General features: G+C 39.6%; 1 protein-coding gene across 1 annotated transcript in view; it reads left to right on the forward strand.

Annotated features, from left to right (window-relative positions):
* Positions 1–6,485: 6,485 nt before the first annotated feature.
* Positions 6,486–19,090, forward strand: part of prkcz (protein kinase C, zeta) — a 128,239-nt gene continuing 115,634 nt past the window's right edge. The window contains exons 1-3 of the mRNA XM_073470402.1: positions 6,486–6,625; positions 17,066–17,187; positions 18,711–18,800. Coding sequence (XP_073326503.1) covers positions 6,549–6,625; positions 17,066–17,187; positions 18,711–18,800 — 289 coding nt within the window. The 5' untranslated portion in view covers positions 6,486–6,548. The remainder of the gene's footprint in view (positions 6,626–17,065; positions 17,188–18,710; positions 18,801–19,090) is intronic.

Here is a 19,090-nt window from a genome sequence, read left to right on the forward strand (position 1 = left end):
CGTGACCTGTCACATCAACATCACAGTAGGACAGTACTGCTTCTATGATCTTCACACAATAACACCAGAGCACAATATGTTCTGTTTAATTTGTCGGCCAAATCACCTACAATCACCTCCAGTACCTATTGATAGAGCATTTCTGAAGCTCTTATTCTGAAGGACTTGAAAGTGAAAGAGATTTGAAGAGATGGAATTCCCCTGCTCTGTAATAAAGAAAAACAAAATCCCTCCCCAAAAAAAACAAGTCAAAGCAAAAGAAGACAATCTTCTTTTGCTGTGACATTCTGATAACAACAAACATGGATTCAGATGATATGACTGCAGGGTTGCACTGAAAAGCTAATTTATTTCATGTTACTCACTGGACTACATGAAGATAAGCCTCCATTGTTGGGGCTGTGTATAAACAAGTGGTTGTGTTGTAGCTATAAAGCTGGGGTGGGATGTTGAAATTGAGGAACTAAAAAAAGACAAATGTGATTTCATGTACACCTCAGCACACTGTGATAGAGCAAATTCTTGGTTGTGTGATTTCCTCTCCTAACATACACCCTTCTGTTACTGATATAAATTTGGAGATTGTCAATGTGGTCTGAGACTTTTGGACTCTATATAAACATGTTTACTCAGCTTCGAGCTTGAAGGTGTATTGTTATGCTGTGGAATCCACAGGTGGGTGTTGCTCAGTGACTATAGCCATTACCTGCATACCTACATAAAGATTTGCCCCAGTCTGGTTGAGTAGCACTTTGTTTTGTTTTTTTATTGAACACCACAATCACAAACAACAGCAGTGAAGCAGGAGTCAGATTTCACTTATAATATGAAGGAGTAAGGAGAGTTGACTGACACGATGTTGACGATGTTTCTTGACCAACAAATAGCAATATGGAATGTTTTTGTTTTTAAATATAATCCTTTTCATAGACTTCTTTAAAAACTGATTGTTTAGGTAATTTAGTGTGTGAGCTCTTTTCCTCTTGTGTCTCCAATTTAACACCGTCAACGTTACATTACACACAAGCAGATGTTCACTGTGTCGTCTTGTTGCTTTCTTATGTGATACTCTATAACACTTCTGCAGATAATCCTCAGTTAATTGTGAGACTGTCAGTTTTTATAAGCTCTTGTCTTTGAATTCTTCCTTCAGCTAACTGTGCTGTGTCTCCACAAATTGAATTATCCTCATGCATGCCACAATTCCACAGATGTCTTGCAGGGGCAGTTCTTCATATGGGCATTTGTGGAGGGGCAGCATGAGAGCCCACAGAAAAAAAGCAAGCGGACAGTCGCCCACAGTAACCGGCTCTGTAGCAGCCTCCTCTGGGCTTATCTTGTCATCTCAGCGGGTCGACCCCGGTACTGACCTGTACGGGCTGCTTTTAATTTGTTTGCATTCATTTCCTCTGTTTATTGCTCAAAGGTAGCTGTTCCTCACCTCTGATCTTTGTGCCGAGCCATGTCTCCTTAGCAATAACTAGTGTATGTCTGTGGGTGTGTGTATGTTTGTGTGTGTGGGGGTGTATGTATGTCAGTATGTCTATGTATGTACGTGAGTGTGTATGTAACTGTGTATTTGTGTGTATGTTTATGGGTGTGGGAGGCTTGGGGTTTTTATGATGTTGTCTTGCTCTGTTTGTTTGTTTTTATCCTCTGTGAGGCACTTTGTGCTGCAAAACTGCATGAAAAGTGCCATATAAATAAAGATTGATTTGATTTTGATTTGATTTGAATTACAGGTCAAGTCAATTATGTCATGTTGCCGTGTGGGGAGTGGGCGGCTGGGCGCCCTCCGTTTTTTCTAAAGGTGCGTCTGCTGCTGCTGAGTCTCATATACAGAGGTTGAGGAAGAAGAGGAAGGGGGATTCATCTTATAGTGCACAACTAATGAAGTTATTAGGCTAAAGTCAATCACATCACAAATTGCTTCCAAATAAAGCACATTTCAGTTATTAGATAGATAGATAGATAGATAGATAGATAGATAGATAGATAGATAGATAGATATCTACTATATACAAAAAACCATAAAGTAATATATACAATAATATGCTTAAGTAGCTATAAAATAAAATAAAATACTGAGGTATCAAAAAAAAAGGTAAGTCGCACATAAGGTGCAGTATTTACGGTAATAATAATTTAAAGTGCATTGTTTGTGTATTTTGGAGTGTGTGTTATAAAGTCTGATGGCACCAGGTAGGAATGATTTCCTGTGCCGTTCCTTAAGGCAGCAGGGTTGAATGAGTCTGTTGCTGAAGCTGCTCTTAAGCTTGTCCAGAGTTTTGTGGAGGGGATGAGAGACATTGTCCATGATAGCCAGTAGTTTTGCCAGCATCCTGTCCTCCACCACCTCCTCCAGGGTGACACGCTTAGTTTAGCCCCCTGAGTCAGGGGGCTGAAGGTGAGGTTCGCCCAGGGCGTATTGCAAGCTAGGACCGCCACTGTCTTCCCGGGCACCTAGTATGTGAGTACAGATCTTGCACTGTTTTAAACAGCATTGTCATGTACATGTGTGCATGTCCAATTTTTTTTTTATCCACGCAGACAAACAGCAAAGCACATCAGCAGTTCACTCACCCATAAATGATTCAGTGTTTGTCTCTGCTGTCTACATTATTGAAGTACACTCCCATCAAACTGTTGATTCTTGCCACATGGATGTTTTGAGCAAGACGCCCTTTTTGGCAAGTGTCAGCCATAATATCTGAACGAGCCTTCTCCATGGCCTGGAGGAGGTAAACATGGATGTAGGAGTCAAGACCTTCCATTGCCATGTCAATGCATTTTGCTTGGACCTCATCAGTTGCTGCTTGTATTCTATTTTTTGAAATCTTGTGTTGTTTTGTTTAATTTTTAACATTTTAGTTCCCTAATAACTATTATATAAGTACATCTTTGTGTCAAAATGATTCAGATAATGACAGTGAATAACTCTCAGTCGTCATTATCATTACATAAGAACTCAAGTCAGACCACATCCATCTCTGACCTCGGCCTCCATTGTGAGCTGAACTGCACACCTGTAAAGTGCACAGTGTCATGGTGACAAAAATGTGAAACTGCTTCTGTGGTAGTTCATGCTACATTAAGTGTCTCCAGGACCACATTTTCATTCTGCCAGGCTGGTTATGGACATCAGACCACTGTAAAACTGTGCACTCCGGACATCTAGTGGCTGAAATCTTTGAAAGTTAATCACTTATTAATTTCATTAAAGCCATTTAGAGGAGCACTATGTAGGTAATGAGGTAATAATACAAACTCAGAAATATTTATCTTTTCCATAACTGAATGAACAAGCTGTTTGAAGCTAGAAAGGTGGCAGGGTCCGCCACGTATAACTAAGTAAAACAGTATGAAATTGTGTTGAATTGTGAATAATTCATATAATGAGATAAAAAATGCTTTATTAAACTTAAACTTAACTACAATACGACCAACACATGAAAGTAATGACAGTATAAAATATTTCTGATATTTTCAGTCATTGTAGTGACACATGAACTGTAGGGAAAAACAGGTGGAAAGGAATGTTACCCAAAGATCCTCCCAAAGCTCTTTACTCCTTTTTAAAGACAAAATCGTCACTGTGGCTGCTGAGCTCAAAGAGTTAGTGTGCACCCTGTCTTTCATTTTCATTTTTAAAAAACAAGTCCTCATCTACTTCAGTTGTTTAGGAGAATGCTGCAACACTGTTTTGCTGTGAAGCTCCAGAAATATTTTGTGGACTATAAGGGTGAGTAGATAATGACTGAATTTTTATTTTTCGGGTGAACTGTTCCTTTAAAGAGCTGCAGGGTTTCTCTTTAAACGCTGCAGCATGTTTCCTCTCTTACATAATAAAAATTAAGACATTTTTTGGTCTAAAACAAAAAGAATTCACAGGCCATATATGTAATGAGTATTTCTGCTGTCTAGGCCATCAAAGACATCATAGACAGGCTGAAGCCCTGCCTGCAGGCCTTCACTGACAGCAGTAATGAAGGCAATGACACTCCAGCACACACTTTCACATGACACGTATACTCACAGCCCTCATCATCAAACTTATTGATTACTTACCCACTCAGGAGAAGGACTCAGACAACATCACATCTCAGCAACTTGGGTCAGTTTTGTGAAAAGGAGGAAGTTAAAGTGACAGGATACATGTGATGCATCTCCTCTGTAGACAGACCTCATGTCCCAGGGTACAGGATGGCCCTTTAATGTTCTTACCTGATTGTTGATGACGACAGTCTCTGAGGACAGAGCTGATACTCGTCTGTCCCACAGAGACTTCACTCTCCAAGGCTGTAGACTTCTTGTTAATCACCATGTCCCCAGCAGGGGGAGCCTCATACTTCCCATGGTGCACGTCATCTTTACATGACCAAACCTCCCAGATCAGCTGAGGTGGTATCAGGGGAATGGAAGATGGAGGCATTGCTAGAGGAGCACCGTTTACTTTTTAATATCTCCAGTGATTTTCATGGAAAACTTGTGTTGATACCTTTCAGGCAAAACGCAAATAAGCTGGTTTATGAATAATAAATGCCTAAAAACTCATCTTCTGCAGGGGCTATTTGTCCATAATCAAATACAAACCAGAAATCAAAAGGCTACTGATGCACCACGGAAAGAATTGCACACAGGTGAACACAGGTGAGCAAACTACTTGCACTAAGAAAATTAAACAAAATAAGAACAAACAAATTGAATATCTGTTTGTAATTCCCTAAGCTACAAACAAGCACACACAAAACATAAGCTAGTTATTAATACATAATAATCAGGTCAGAAAAATAGACTATTGATGGTGGAGTGTTGAGGAGAGATGCTGCTCTGTAGTCTGGTGGTACAGCAGCAGATACTCTGTATCTGTTGTCAGGTGGCAGCAGATACTCTGTATCTGTTGTCAGGTGGCAGCAGATACTCTGTATCTGTTGTCAGGTGGCAGCAGATACTCTGTATCTGTTGTCAGGTGGCAGCAGATACTCTGTATCTGTTTTCAGGTGGCAGCAGATACTTCTGTATCTGTTGTCAGGTGGCAGCAGGGTGAACAGACTGTGGCTGGGTGGGTGTTGTCTTTTAGTACCTTTGGGCAGATATCGTGCAGACATCTCACTTCATGCTTTGAACAAACCATTCCAGTTTGTGATGTTTCCAGTCAGGATGCTTTCTATTGCCTTTTCTGTGCTTTTCTATTCTTTAGCAGAGTGGTGATGACCATACCAGGTTGTCTGTGACAGCTGTATGCAACACAGGCTAGCATTCAATCTGAAATGAAGGGAAACAAATTACCTCAACAAAATGTGTTGTTGTTGTTTCCTTTATTTCAATTTGAATAATTTTCATGATTTTTTTTTTTATTCCTGTCTGCAAATATTATTACTGGCAAAAAAATGTCACACTTTCATTTTTTAGTTGCTCAAGAAAGTCAAAACAGGGGTAAACGTGTGATGCATTAGTTCAGAGCTTGAGGATTTCTAACAGATGGTTAATAAAGATTTTGTGCTGGTTCGATTCCCAGGCTGCAAGTTTAAGTATCCTTGAGCAAGATACTGAACCCCAAATTGCTCTGCCCTGATGTTGGCCATTTGACTGGAGACTGGAGAAGCAGTATGGAAATGCAAGTCCATGAACTCATTGTTGTTCATCAGTCAACCAGCAGGTGATGCTTGGCAGCTGCTTTCTGGTAGTGGAGGCCTCGACCACCTTGTGTCCATGAAATATACTGTATTCATTGTCTTAGCCTATTTTTGAGTTATCTTCTCTTACAGCACACTGGAAAACATTTTCCAATCAGGCTGTTCAATAATTGTTGACTATTGTTAAAACATATTTACTCAAAATGTTGTTGACATTGTTAATTACTTATACCAGGGAATGAAAAGAGGCCACCGATGACAACATGACAAGGAGACTACAGTAAGAGAGGTAATACCATAAAGAAGATGAGTAAGGAGTCATTAGTGAGTATACACATCACCTGTGTGAGGATATGAGATATTGTAGGAAATATACCATCAATAAAAGTTCGTCATAAACTCCCTCTGCCTGACCATAAACGGTGTCAAATCCCTTTCCTGATTATAACAGACTTTTCCCCTGGGGCAAGTCAACAAGCCCCGTTAGAAATAAGGGGACAGGAGAATTTGGAATCGGTAACCATAGTGAGCCAAGAAACTGTGTCAAGCCAGCCAGAGTTCGCTCTCGCGGGATCAGGCGTTAGGAGGTTTCCGTTTCAAAATAACAGCCCGACTCTCAACCAAATCCCATTGCATCGTGCTTTCGTCGGTATGTGTTTTATTTTGAGACGTGAAACCGGAAATGGTTATGTTAACCGGGCCGCTTTGATACCTCCTCCGCCAGAGAAGCCTCTAATGTCGTCTAAACGAAAGAAACTTCAGAGTACCTCGATAAGTTTTCCTTCGGGAGTGTTGGACCAAACGTCGCTCCTGGCTGTAAACCTTTATCCTCCGACGTGAGCGGGTGACACAGCTAGTTTTGGGCCTGTCCCGTTACCGGTGGGCTAGTTGGGAGGTACACTTAACAGTTCAATGCATATGCTAGCGTCAAACGGATCCATAATGGACTTGGACTCGGAGTTGGTGAAAATTAAAGCACACTACTGTGGGTAAGTAGCTAGCCCGAGCTAATAAGTAGTGAGTAGTCAGGTGGTTGGCTGCGACAAGGGGAGACACCTGTTGAATGGAGACTGGTGGTGGTGTAACGGGTCAGTAGTTCGGGTCGTCTTGAGGTCTCAACATAGATAAGCTAGGTCAGACGTGACATTGCACACCTGTACACCTGCCCAATATCAAACTCACCTGGGCATAATCAAAAGATTAAAAATAATAATAACTGCAGAATGTTTCAAAGCCATTCCCACAATTTAAAGACTATTGAAGTTATTTTTATTTTATTAGCATTAGTGGCAGTGTACTGTAACCTTGTGGGTGTCCTCTCGTGAGGTGTTCTGAGCTCCTGAAATCTAGGTTATTAGCCTGATCTCTGTAATTATTAATGTAATTAAAGGTGCACCATGTAGTTTTAGGGAATACATTTTTATTAGAAGAGAAAGATCTACATTGACTGATTTTTTTAATGCCTAAACAAACTTTAAAAACCCTCTGATATAAAACAAAAAAAAACTGAATAAACAAAACAAACTGGCCTGATTGTTTTACTTTGTTTATATTTGGCGGACCCTGCCACCTTTCTAGCTTCAAACAGTGTTCTGGGACCTTATTTTCCTCTGAGAACAGCTTGTTTATTCAGTTTTGGAAAAAAATGTAAATACACTATATCTGAGTTTTTAATATTCTCTAGCCAATACTGTAAATATTAAAATTTGAAGTTTGAATTTCTTATCCAAAACTACAGTCCCGCTTTTAAATATGACAATCATATCATAGTCTGTAAATGTAATTTTTCACACATGTTAAAGCTTTTGCACAGTAAGTTATTTACACTTAAATAGCCCACGACCTGATATTTCTTTTACTCTTTTTAGAAATATTACATATCTTTACAATTGTGGGCTTGAAGGAGTACCCCGCTGCTCTGTCTTTTATCCTCTGCTTTAGTCTGTGCCAAGTGTTTCAAATGTAATTTTTCACTTGTGTTGATGAAGAGAACCTTCCTCGTTCTGATTGAGGCTACCATGATAACTGTACCTTGCCCTGACAAAGATGCAATGATGCTACTAAAAGTTCACGAGGTCCTTGATAATGGCAGTGTTTTATATCATCAATTCCTCCTTCCACTGGCTCTGCTTCTGCAACACCGTGTATCCCAAACATAGGGCTAAAGTATAACTGACTGTTAAGCTGTTACTCATCACTGGAAATGTTCTTTGGTTGACAGCTCTGCTTGCGTTTGTGGTCATGCAGTAGTGCACCTCTCTTCAGTATATAAAAATGAGAATAATAAATGACCTTTGTCACTATTTTTGGACATTTAATACACTGAATACATCACCAATACATATGATAACATGTTTCTGTGACTTCTACATTACCGGCAGGCTCCTTCTTGCAGGCACTGGACTTGTGGTGGTGCTTTTTTTTTTAGTTTGTCACTCTCAATTTGTCAGATAATCAGTAACCTATACAATTATACAACTTTGACATTGGTTTATGTAGTACCTTTTTAGTATGTGTTTGGTTGGTTTGTCAACAGGATTACACAAAAACTACTGAGCATATTTCCAAGAAACTTGGATGGAGGATGGGTCTCGGCCCAGAATAGACCCCATTAACTTTTGGTGCGGATCCAGACAAAGGGACGGATCCAGGGGCCTTCATGTACACACTCTACTGAGTGCCATTCTAGCTAATGATTTCCTTTTATGCAAATCAACTGAACCGCCAGTGTTTCCCACACATAGACTTTTCTTTCGCGGGCCGCCCAGGTATATTTGGTAACCCATTTTAGCATTTTCTATTCCTCTGCGCCGGCAACAGCCATGGCCACAGACAGCCATGGCCGCAGACATTACGTTTTTGGGTTGTCTGTCAGTCCGTCCCATTCTGGTGAACGTGATATCTCAAGAATGCTTTGAGGGAATTTCTTCAAATTTGGTAAAAATGTTCACTTGGACTGAAAGATGACTTTCTGATTCGATTTTTGGTGGTGAAAGCTCAAAGGTCAAGGTCATTGTGATTGCATGGTGCCCCATTCTTGTGAACACCATATCACAGAAACGCCTTAAGGCCTTTCTTCAGATTTGGTACAAATGTCCACTATGACTCAAGGATGAACTGTTTATAATTTGGTGGCCAAAGTCAGAGGTCAAGGTCACTGTGACCTCACTCAAGAATTCATACAAGTACAATAAGATTTGTCTAACAGGCTACAATTATAAAGTAATGGCATTTGATATCAAAAGGGTCAGATGTTAAATGCACTCTCACATCATCATATTGCATGCAACCGCAATGCGGTTATTCTAGTAACTTTATTATTTTAGCTGTCCAAGAGAACCAAGCCATCCATAATCAATTGATAAGTGTTCACTCTGCCTTTGGTCTTCCCCTCCTGTTCACTGACATTCACACATTCTCTGCAAAAAAACACAGCGAGACACTCTGGTATAACATCCCTCCTGTAAATGCACTGATTGTAATGCAGCCTCTCCTATTCAATGTAGGCCTACTTATGCTGTTATTTTGTACAAGCCTGTAAGTGCGCCTTATTGTAGTGAGGTCATTCGGTACCACGTTGGTTGCAATAGTTTAGGTAGGCTACATAATTAACAACAAACTTTCTCCATGCATGGCTCACCTGCTATTAAGGAAACAAAATCAGGGGTGGAAAAATCCAAGAAGACGAGGTGTATTTTTTGGGTGGCTGTATACCACTGACAAAGAAAGTCAACAGAGCAGACACATACTGGGAGAGAGAAACAGAAAGGCGAGGAAAGCCAGTGTGTGTTCATTAAGGTGGACAATTAAAGCAACACTTTGTAGGATAACTTCTAAGCAATTCTGTAAACATTTGTCAGGTGTAGGTGAAGAGAGCTAGCATTGATGTTGATTCAGAACACATGACTCTGATATGTTCTGTTATCCGGCTTCACTAACCCTGACAATCACAATCAACTGTTAATCAACTGGATAAGTCCACCCAGGTTTTCTTTGTCTAGCCATGAGCTCGTTCACCTAAAAGTGGAGGTAACTGCAGCATATGTCCAATGGCAAACATGGACGAGTCTACTGACACTGAACTAGTTAGCTGACATTCAGCATGAATGAATGTTGCTGTAGAATAGCTTCTGGAGTCATGCTGGATTAACAGTACAGGGTCCACATTATACTGAGCTAGGCATGCACTGGCTGATTAAGAGATCAGAAAAGGTTCAACAGACTAAAATATTGAAGCCTGAAAATGAAAAGCCACCTTGTTTAATAGTTGATTAATCCAGTTAGCATGCTTAAAGGGCCTCATAGCTCAAAATAACTGTGTGATGAGTTGTGTCCTGCTCTTATATACATAGGGGAGTGAAGGTTTTGTGGATGTGGTTCAGGAAGTAGAGCAGGTTATCCACTAATCTGAAGGTCGGTGGTTTGATCCCTGGCTCCGGCCAGGGAGTGTCTTCAAGTGGGCTAGATACTGTTTGTACTAAATGTATGTGTGAATGGCTGAGCGTTGAAATACCATGGAGCACTGTATTGCTCCTTCTGCTATCGGAATTTGTGTGTTGAGTGGTTGACAAGGTTTTTCACATGTCAAAGAGAAATTATTTAGAGTGACCGTTCTTTAGTTAATCTAATAGTTTTCTTCAGGTTGTATGTTGGGTTGTGTGTAGGTGAGGTTTAATGGTCAGGACACATGGTCATGTTTCCTTTATCATCGCTGAGATATCCTCATAAACCACTAAAGCCTTTAAGGGAGCAGTTTACTCTCAGACCTTGGGGGGATTGGACTAATACCTCGGCAGAGTCAAGATGGAAACTTGACTTGGGTTGGTTTGTCCGTTGTAGTAGATGGAAACACAGTGTAGTTTACCAAAGAACCAACACACAGTGACATGTTGTACAGCATTTGAGTTCAAGGTGACAGAATTCCTTGGATTAGAGGGATCAAAGATCAACATGTTGATAGGTAGGTTTATGCTCTTGTTCATAACCAATCTCTTAGTGTGCAGTGCACTCTTGAATGTATGAACTCAGCAAATAGTGCAAGGGTCAGCCAATGAGTTCCCTGCACTCACAGGCTCAGAGAGATTTTTCCCCTGTTCTTTTGGCTTTAACAGGAATAAAAAGCATTCTTATTGGTATGTCTACAGAGAGGACAAAGAGGAATCATGAAGAAGAAGACCCTTGTTACACACATATGTTTTAAAAACCCAGTAAGCCACAAAGGCTAAAAAAAGCTATTGTTCTAAAATGTCTAATAACTTTTGAACCGCTGATCCTATATAGTGTTAATACTCTGTTTCTGAGCTTTTCATTGGTATCACGCATGTCTTGTTTGGGCTTTCAGGGGTTTTGTAGTGAACATGATCATGCCATTGTGTTCTGCAGCATTTGTTCCTCAAGGAAATTCACATAGTTTTTTCCTTTGGGCCAATGAGCAATGATTGTAGCCAAGCTACTTTTGTTGTTACTGTTCAATGGAAAATATATTTCTCTGAAATACTTCTGCTTTAGTGTCCTCTGTCATGATTTAATAACCTTTCTATTTACTCTCTGAGCCTTTGGACACATCTACATGGTCAGTAAATGAAATATAGGATTACACCTGTTTTTTACTGAAAAAACACAGAAGATAACAGTTAAATTAAATGTCTGTGATTTGCTTAGGAAAGTTTAGATGTAGAAAAAATTTCCAGTTTATCTTTATGAACAACAATAATTATAATTTAAAAAAAAACTTTTCTGGTAATTTATTCATTCTCAGACAAAGCATATGTAAAATTGTGACTTTAATTGCGGCAAACTGAATCTTAAGGTTCTTCTGAATCAAATGATATATGGCACTTGAAGCTGACTGCTAGAATAGGGAAGGAAAAAATAAATACATACAGGAAAATCAGGCACCCCAAAAATAGTTTGAGGACATATATCAAAATGTATGTATGTATGTAATGTGTATATATACAGATATATATATATATATATATATATATATATATATATATATGAAAAAACCTACCCTCCTGTGTGTGTGTGTGTGTGTGTGTGTGTGTGCGTGTGTGTGTGTGTGACATCATTCCACACTGATTGTGTGGAGCAATGCCTGCTGGGAAACAAGCTGTCTCTGCTCCACCTTGTCAGAGTCCAACAAAAACTGGCCATAAACACTTGGCCACACACACACACACACACACACACACACACTTACACACGGACGCACACAAGCACAAACGGAAACCTGTCAGACACACTCACATGGGCCCTGTCACTCTAGCCCCTGCACTACATTCAGAAACATGTTTCCAGTGGTGATATTTGTACAAAACACACACATCTGGCTGCATTTCTGACCCGGTCTCCACTGAAACCTTGTTTCTCAGCTGCTCCGCTGTTGAATGTGAATACATACCGTCTTCAATATACTCAGCCAGCAGCAGAGCAGTGTTGATGTTGAAACTGAACAGGCACACCCATATTTATCAGAGCCGGATAGGCTATTTGAAGGCCAGCACTGATTTCAAGTACAACCACTTGGTGCTTTCTGTTCCTTTTCAGCATTCAACAACAGAGGGATGGTAAACTTTTTACTGCCACTGTCTAGTTTACAGCGTCAGTATTCAAAGTTGTACAAGGTCTCTGTTTATGGTATTACTTTGTGTAGCCTTCTGTCCTGTCTTGCGAATTTATTCTTTTCAGTGTTCTTCTAATACTGCTTTTCCACCAAAATTAGCGGGTCTTCTCAGGTTTTTTAAATGCAGGTCAACCCGCTAAAAATTGCCTATGGACGCCATTCCCACCTCCTGCAGGAAAAGCAGCCTGTCTGTGAAGCATTACGCTGTACGTCTTTTCACGTTACAAATGCAAAACAGAAGAGAAAACAAAAATAGACCCATTGTGAAAGAAGCATTGGAAAAAAGGTGGATAAATTATTTTGAGCGTCACAACCTCTGTGAAATGACACGTTTCACTGTCATAATTTGAGCCATTCGCTCCAAATAACATTTGGAAAGTCTAGAAGAGCCGCACGATTAAATTATTTTATCCCCATTCAAGTTAGCCGGCCTCTAAACCGGAAGTTAGCCAGCTCGGTCAGTGATCCAGGTATTTTCATAGCCGGGAAGTCGAGCTTTTTTGACTTCAAAACACCACTGAACAGCTTTCATAGGAATGACCGGGGCTCCGCCTCCAACACTGTGTCCAGTAATAAAACGTCCTTAAATAGACTGCATCCCAAATTCCTTTTCTTGTTTAGGAAGTTGATAAGGTGTCATCACTTCTTTAAAAAGTATTGATTTGGTATTATTAAAGGAATAGTTTAACAAAACTGAAAATTCAGTAATTATCTACTTTATCATTACTATCTACATTACCCTCATGCTGATGGACCGGACTTGTTTCAAGTGTTACAAACAACCGACAAACCATAGTCAGTACAGCTTGTCTGGTATGATCCAAGTTTCCAGAAGCCCAGAGATCCCAGATTGATGTGAAAAGACGTTATAACACCAGGGCTCTAGACTAACTTTTTCCCAGGTAGCACTGGTGCTACCTAGCTTTTCATTTGGTAGCACAAAAATAAATTAGGTAGCACACCTTATTTTTCTTTGTTGTGTGACATTAATAAAACGTATCATGCCGGTGATAGTTTTTATTTCTATACCATAGTTTTGCCTTGATATGACGTAAGGATTGACAATGACCCAAGCTTGACATTTGTAAAATGTTTTAATCACAACTGATTAAACATGAACAGCTGATTACTGCATGAGCAGTAGACAAAAGGTCTTCTTATAAAGAAAAATAAAATCAAAGGACAAAATAATATTTTACATTACATCATGTAAAGACATAAGACTAACTTATTTAACAGGTGCAACATGACATGATGCTACCAAAGAAGACATGGGACAGTCTGAGGACTTTACTCCATCTACTCTGGCCAACTCTTAAAGTTAGGCCTCCTGCTCCTCTTTCCCTGGGAGAACCAGACCTTAACATCCTGCTCAGCATCATAGTCCTCCAGTTTTGGACCCTCAACACTAATTCGGATTAAGTCCTCAACAGTATCATAGTATATATTAAGGGTTCAGCTTCGGGACAAAAAAAAAATATTTCTTTCTATTTGAGGCAAAAGTCATGAACAAAAACGTGTTGAAAATGCGCTGAAATTACAAAGTAAACGAAACAATTGTAAGATAATCCACAAGACAAATCACAAGTTTTAAATCAGTCATCACTTTGGACTGATTGACTGACTTACCGGTAGAAGAGGAATCGGCGCATTGTCTACCTTTGGAGTTGGCGGAGTTGTTCAGAAGTGACACCGAGGAAGAAGATTTCGTTGGCTTTAGTGATTATGAGTGACACTGATTGTTTGGTTGTAGCATGTTATATATGCTATATTTAGTCGAATGACTCTACCGTAATATGTTACGTTAACATAGCCTACCAGGCACGTTCTCAGTTCGTTGTTTATGCGTCATATAACGCAGGCTACACTTATTCAGCCTGTTGTTCTCTATTCTATTTTTATTTTAAATTGCCTTTCGTGACATGCGCATGCTGTTATTACTATTCTGTGGAAGCGCATCGTTCGTTTTTCCCGGCAGAAATGTACGTTGTTTAAAGCCCCCAACAGTGCGCTGATGGTCATGAAAATAGAGCCCGAAATGTCTATCCTTGGTGTTGGATATTATCAAATAAATTTCCCCCCAAAATTTGATGCGACTTATACTCCAGTGCGACTTAGCCTATACATTTTTTTTTTTCGTTCTTTATTATGCATTTTTGGCTGGTGCAAATACGGTATATATTATATTTATTATCAACCACACGTCCGCACGGTCACGGCTGAGGAGGGTAGTGAAAGGGGGGTCCTCTCCAAGTCGCACCGGTGCGACCTGTTTGAAAATTAACTCGCACATTTTGAAATTAGGTCGCATGTGCGACCTATTAGGTCGCACTCTAGAGCCCTGTATAACACTCTTTTATAAATCCAAAATCTTCACTGTAGCTGCTTACGCTCAAAGCATTACCGCATACCGTGTCTGAGGTGGTTGTACAAGCTTGACCACATGTTCAAGGTGTAAATTACTTTCCATCGGCATGGGGGATGAGTAGATAATGACTGGATTTCCATTTTCTGGTGAACTTTCAAAACATTTCAAACAATATCTAGTCCAAGCCAGGTCTTTCAGGTTTCTTTTAGAAAAACTGAAAAAAGTAGGACCAAAATAAAATCTAATTTTTTACATCAGTAGTACTGCAGCTACCGCTTTATTTGTCTTTCTACTATTACTATTACTACTACTATTACTACTACTACTACTATTACTACTACTACTGCCATCTATCAGTACTGTCATCTGTACTGCCACTGTAGTTGTCACTACTAGGCCCTATGGCCCTAGTTTGTCCCTGTCGTGTAATATCATTATCCATACAGTATGTGACTGGATGAAAAAATCCATCAAGTTGTCAAAAACAGCAATGGATTTTCTGAAGGTATTTTCAGAATCCCCCACGACTCTTTTAACCATGTCTGTGAGAAATGTTCCATTTGCTGCACAATAAACACATTTTTATCCCATTTTGATATTCCAACTCAGTTTTTCATTTCAAACAATGTAAAAGCTGGAAATAATGTTAATGTTTTTGCTTTATTTGTCGGATGTGAACCAAAATTTAAATGTGTTTATAGTTATATTTGTTTATAATACTGTTACTTTTCAACCTTTAAATGTTTTTAGACACAATAAATCATTTACATTTTTTGGTATCATAATGAAAAAACAGACAGTGCATCATTTCAGGCTAGTTAAATTAGAAAATAGTGTTGCAACTTGTGAAATGGGTTAAAAATCTGTTTAATCATGCAGCACACATAATATTTTTTTATCCAGATGGTTAGAAAAGTCCAAGGATTCTGGTATTACTTTCCCAGCAAAGGGAAGCTGTAGGTGATTTGATTCGTTTCTATTAGCACTCCTTTGATCATAACTACGATAGTTATGATACTACATACTATTTTATTTCCAACATCAAGAAAAAACTCTAGTAGTACCCCTTACGACTGGTTAAGTGATCTTCAGGTCAAAAGTCATACACCCCAGCTGTAATCAGCTGACACCCTGCCGATTGAATCATCATTATCAATCAGTTTCACATCAATCACAGCTATTCTCAACACAAGGCGGTCCATTTAGATATGGCTCCCTCCTCACTCATAACCACTCCTACTCAGAAAGCTGCCACCACCCCAGCCTCCACCTTTTTTTAAAAAAAGTAGAGTCCTATCAGCGCTCAAGGTTAAAAACAGTATTATAACAGTAGAAGTATTGTCCTCCTCATGGCTCAATCTTGTACACCCCTGGGGGGTTTTCTGCATTGTGCATTGTGTTTTGGCTTAGCATGCTACTTGGTCAATTCAGGGAGCATCTTAAGAGCAGAGCTGTCAGCGCCATTTGTTGCAATAAAAGGTTAAACTTATAACGAGAGTATTCTTGACTGAACTATTCTTAATGCTAACTGTAGTTCAAGCTTGTAAACAGCTGAGACTGAGACTGATCGTTCTGCCGTCAGTGTGTCATCTAGGGCTGCACCCAGCAATTGTATTCATTATTGATAAATCTGCCGACAACTATTTATTTTTTCAAAAATTTAAATGTGTCTGCATTTAAATGCAAATTAAAATGAATCCAACACATTATTGGCAAAGATAAATCCTTTAAAAACCCATGATTCCTCGTGCAATTATGTGAGCAATCTTACCTAACTGCATCACCTAGTCTGGCCATTACAGCAAACTAGTCAGCTAACTATGTATCATTGAAACAATAACACCTGAGGACTTAATTAATCTATAAAATGTCAAAAAACTGTAAAAAAAAAAAAAAAGAAAAAGGACAAATGACTCATGATAATTTCTCAGAGTCCAAGGCGATGTCTTCAAATTGCTTCTTTTGCCCAGCCAACACCGGAAAACCCAAAGCCTGTCATGTACCATCATAAATGACAGGCTAATGTTTGACATTTTTGCTTGAAAAATAATTGAAGCCATTAGTCGCTTATCAAAGTAGTTGGCAATTAATTTTCTTTCAACGGACTAACTGATTATTTGACTAATTGTTGCAGCTCTGTTGTCATTCACTCTGCAACAAACCCAGACAACATTGTTCTCCATCCTTTACTCTGCCAAACCTGTTTGTGCATCCAAGTACTTTCAATTATAAGATACCTACAATAGCCAGATAACAGTGAGAGGAGTGAGACCTCTTGTCTGTAACCTACAATATCGGACCAGAGGGGAAGTTTAGTGGATGGATTCCTCCTTTTGTTGTTGACTCCTTCGAATCCCCTGGGGATCTCTTGATCTCTGCTCCACTTGGACAAAGTGACTCAATTTTGCCATTTTCTGTGTGTGTGTTCATTTTCAGGGACATGCTGATCACAGACTTGGCAGCCACGGTAACCTTCGTGGAGTTATGTGAGGAGGTGAGAACAATGTGCAGCGTTGCCAAGCAGCAGCCCATCACACTCAAGTGGATCGATGATGAAGGTGGGTGTGCCTCAAGGTAATATACTGCACATCAGTCTGTGTGCTCTGTCTCGCCTGCTGTGTCCTTTTAGGCTACTGCTAAACTCGAAAATGCAGCGTGAAAGCCCATTTCCTGGGCTTCTGGCCAGTCCAAAAGTCATCACTGCCACATCACACTGCACACTGGAATACTTGAAGTGCTCATATCCAGCTGTCCACACTGTACAAATTTGCTTCCATGACCAACAATGTCTGCTGTGTTGTGAATACCAGCAGTCACAGAGCAAGTTTTTTTTTCTTTTAACAAATATCTTAGTTCACTTGGAAATTTGATCGATGGCCTCTTACCATAAAGAACTTAAAAGTTTAATTTGAGCTCAATCCCTTGTTTTCTAGTGCCCCCATGCCCCTCAGAACAGAGTAACAAGGTATAGTGGTTGAAATCTCCCCCTATGAAATGTGACAACCCTTCAAGACTTGTCATCAGTTGTCATTGATGGCATTTATGTAAAAAGTCTTCAGCTGTGGTGATTTCTTTAGTGTGTGATGGAGATTAAAAAGCATGAACACTCGCAATTTGTTCACAGCTTCATGTTATCAAACACATCTTCAAATTAGAAAGAACACTGCTTCATTACCTGGCCACTAGCGGTGCTTTGTAGGCCAAATCACAATGTTTGTTTACAATAACTTCTGGGTAGAAACCCCCTGCATCATGCACTAGCTTACATACAATCAATCTTTTAGATCGAGATGCTATTTCAACTAGCAGTAAGTCTGAGATGCATTGTTGGATGGATGTCAAAGCAACACACTACATAAAATGAGCACAGTAGAAACGTCAAATAAGTCTGACCACTTAGTCACAATTATATATCTTTATACGTCACAGTTATGGCTGAAAATGGCAACACAATTAAACAAGTTTGTTAATTTCAAAAATCTCCACAATGCAAATCAACAGCCAGTTTCCTACCCAGAAGTAGCTGTTCTTGTTTCCAAGATGTCACTGTGATTCGGTCTGTAGGCTAACATTAGCAACCTGTGCTCCTTCTCTGCCAGTCTATATTAGAGGAGTGGTACCAAGTGCAGCAACTTCACTGCTGGACTTTAGTCACCTTTCAGGCATCATACGTCTAGTGAGTTAAAACTAGCTGTTTTTCAGCCAATCTGCTATTAAAGACAGATTACATTAAGTTATTGTATGTCTTATCGCAGGAAGAATATTGGAACCCAGGGCGTTACCTCCAAAGCTGCTCCGGGTACATGTTCCATATACGAGACATGACAAATCCAAAAATGGGTCTAAATAGCTTTGTTTCATGAAGGGCTGAAAAATGATCTATTACAGCATTAAATGGTTGACAATGAATAATATTCAAGTACTACACCCATTTAGCCAGACAAAATGTGTATGCTACAGAGGATAATGGGAAGTATAAAATATACTGATAAGATTATATGTGTGGAGTTGAGTTTTGTGTGTGTGTGTGTGTGTGTGTGTGTGTGTGTGTTTGTGTGTGTGCGTGCGTGCATGTCTCCAGGGGACCCTTGTACCATCTCATCTCAGATGGAGCTGGAGGAGGCATTTCGTATTTACATTCGAACAAAAAGGTCCGGACTGCTGCTGCATGGTGAGTCGGCTCCTACTTGCTTTTTATGACTTCCTTTTTTTCTCTTTGCCTTTATTGGATAGTGACAGCTGAAAAGAGACAGGAAAGAGGGAGAGAAAGGGTCTGACATACAGCTAAGGTCCTGGGCTGCTGCAGTAACCACTACCACAATTTCTGGAGACTTGACACCACACTAAGCACTGTAACATTTAAGGAATAACAAAGTACTTAACAAGCAACACTTTATTAATGGCTTTTCTTGAATAATTTAACATTAAAGGAGACATATTGTTCTCAATTTCAGGTTAATG

The sequence above is a fragment of the Pagrus major genome, chromosome 7, assembly GCF_040436345.1.
Source record: "Pagrus major chromosome 7, Pma_NU_1.0".
Lineage (NCBI taxonomy): Eukaryota > Metazoa > Chordata > Actinopteri > Spariformes > Sparidae > Pagrus > Pagrus major.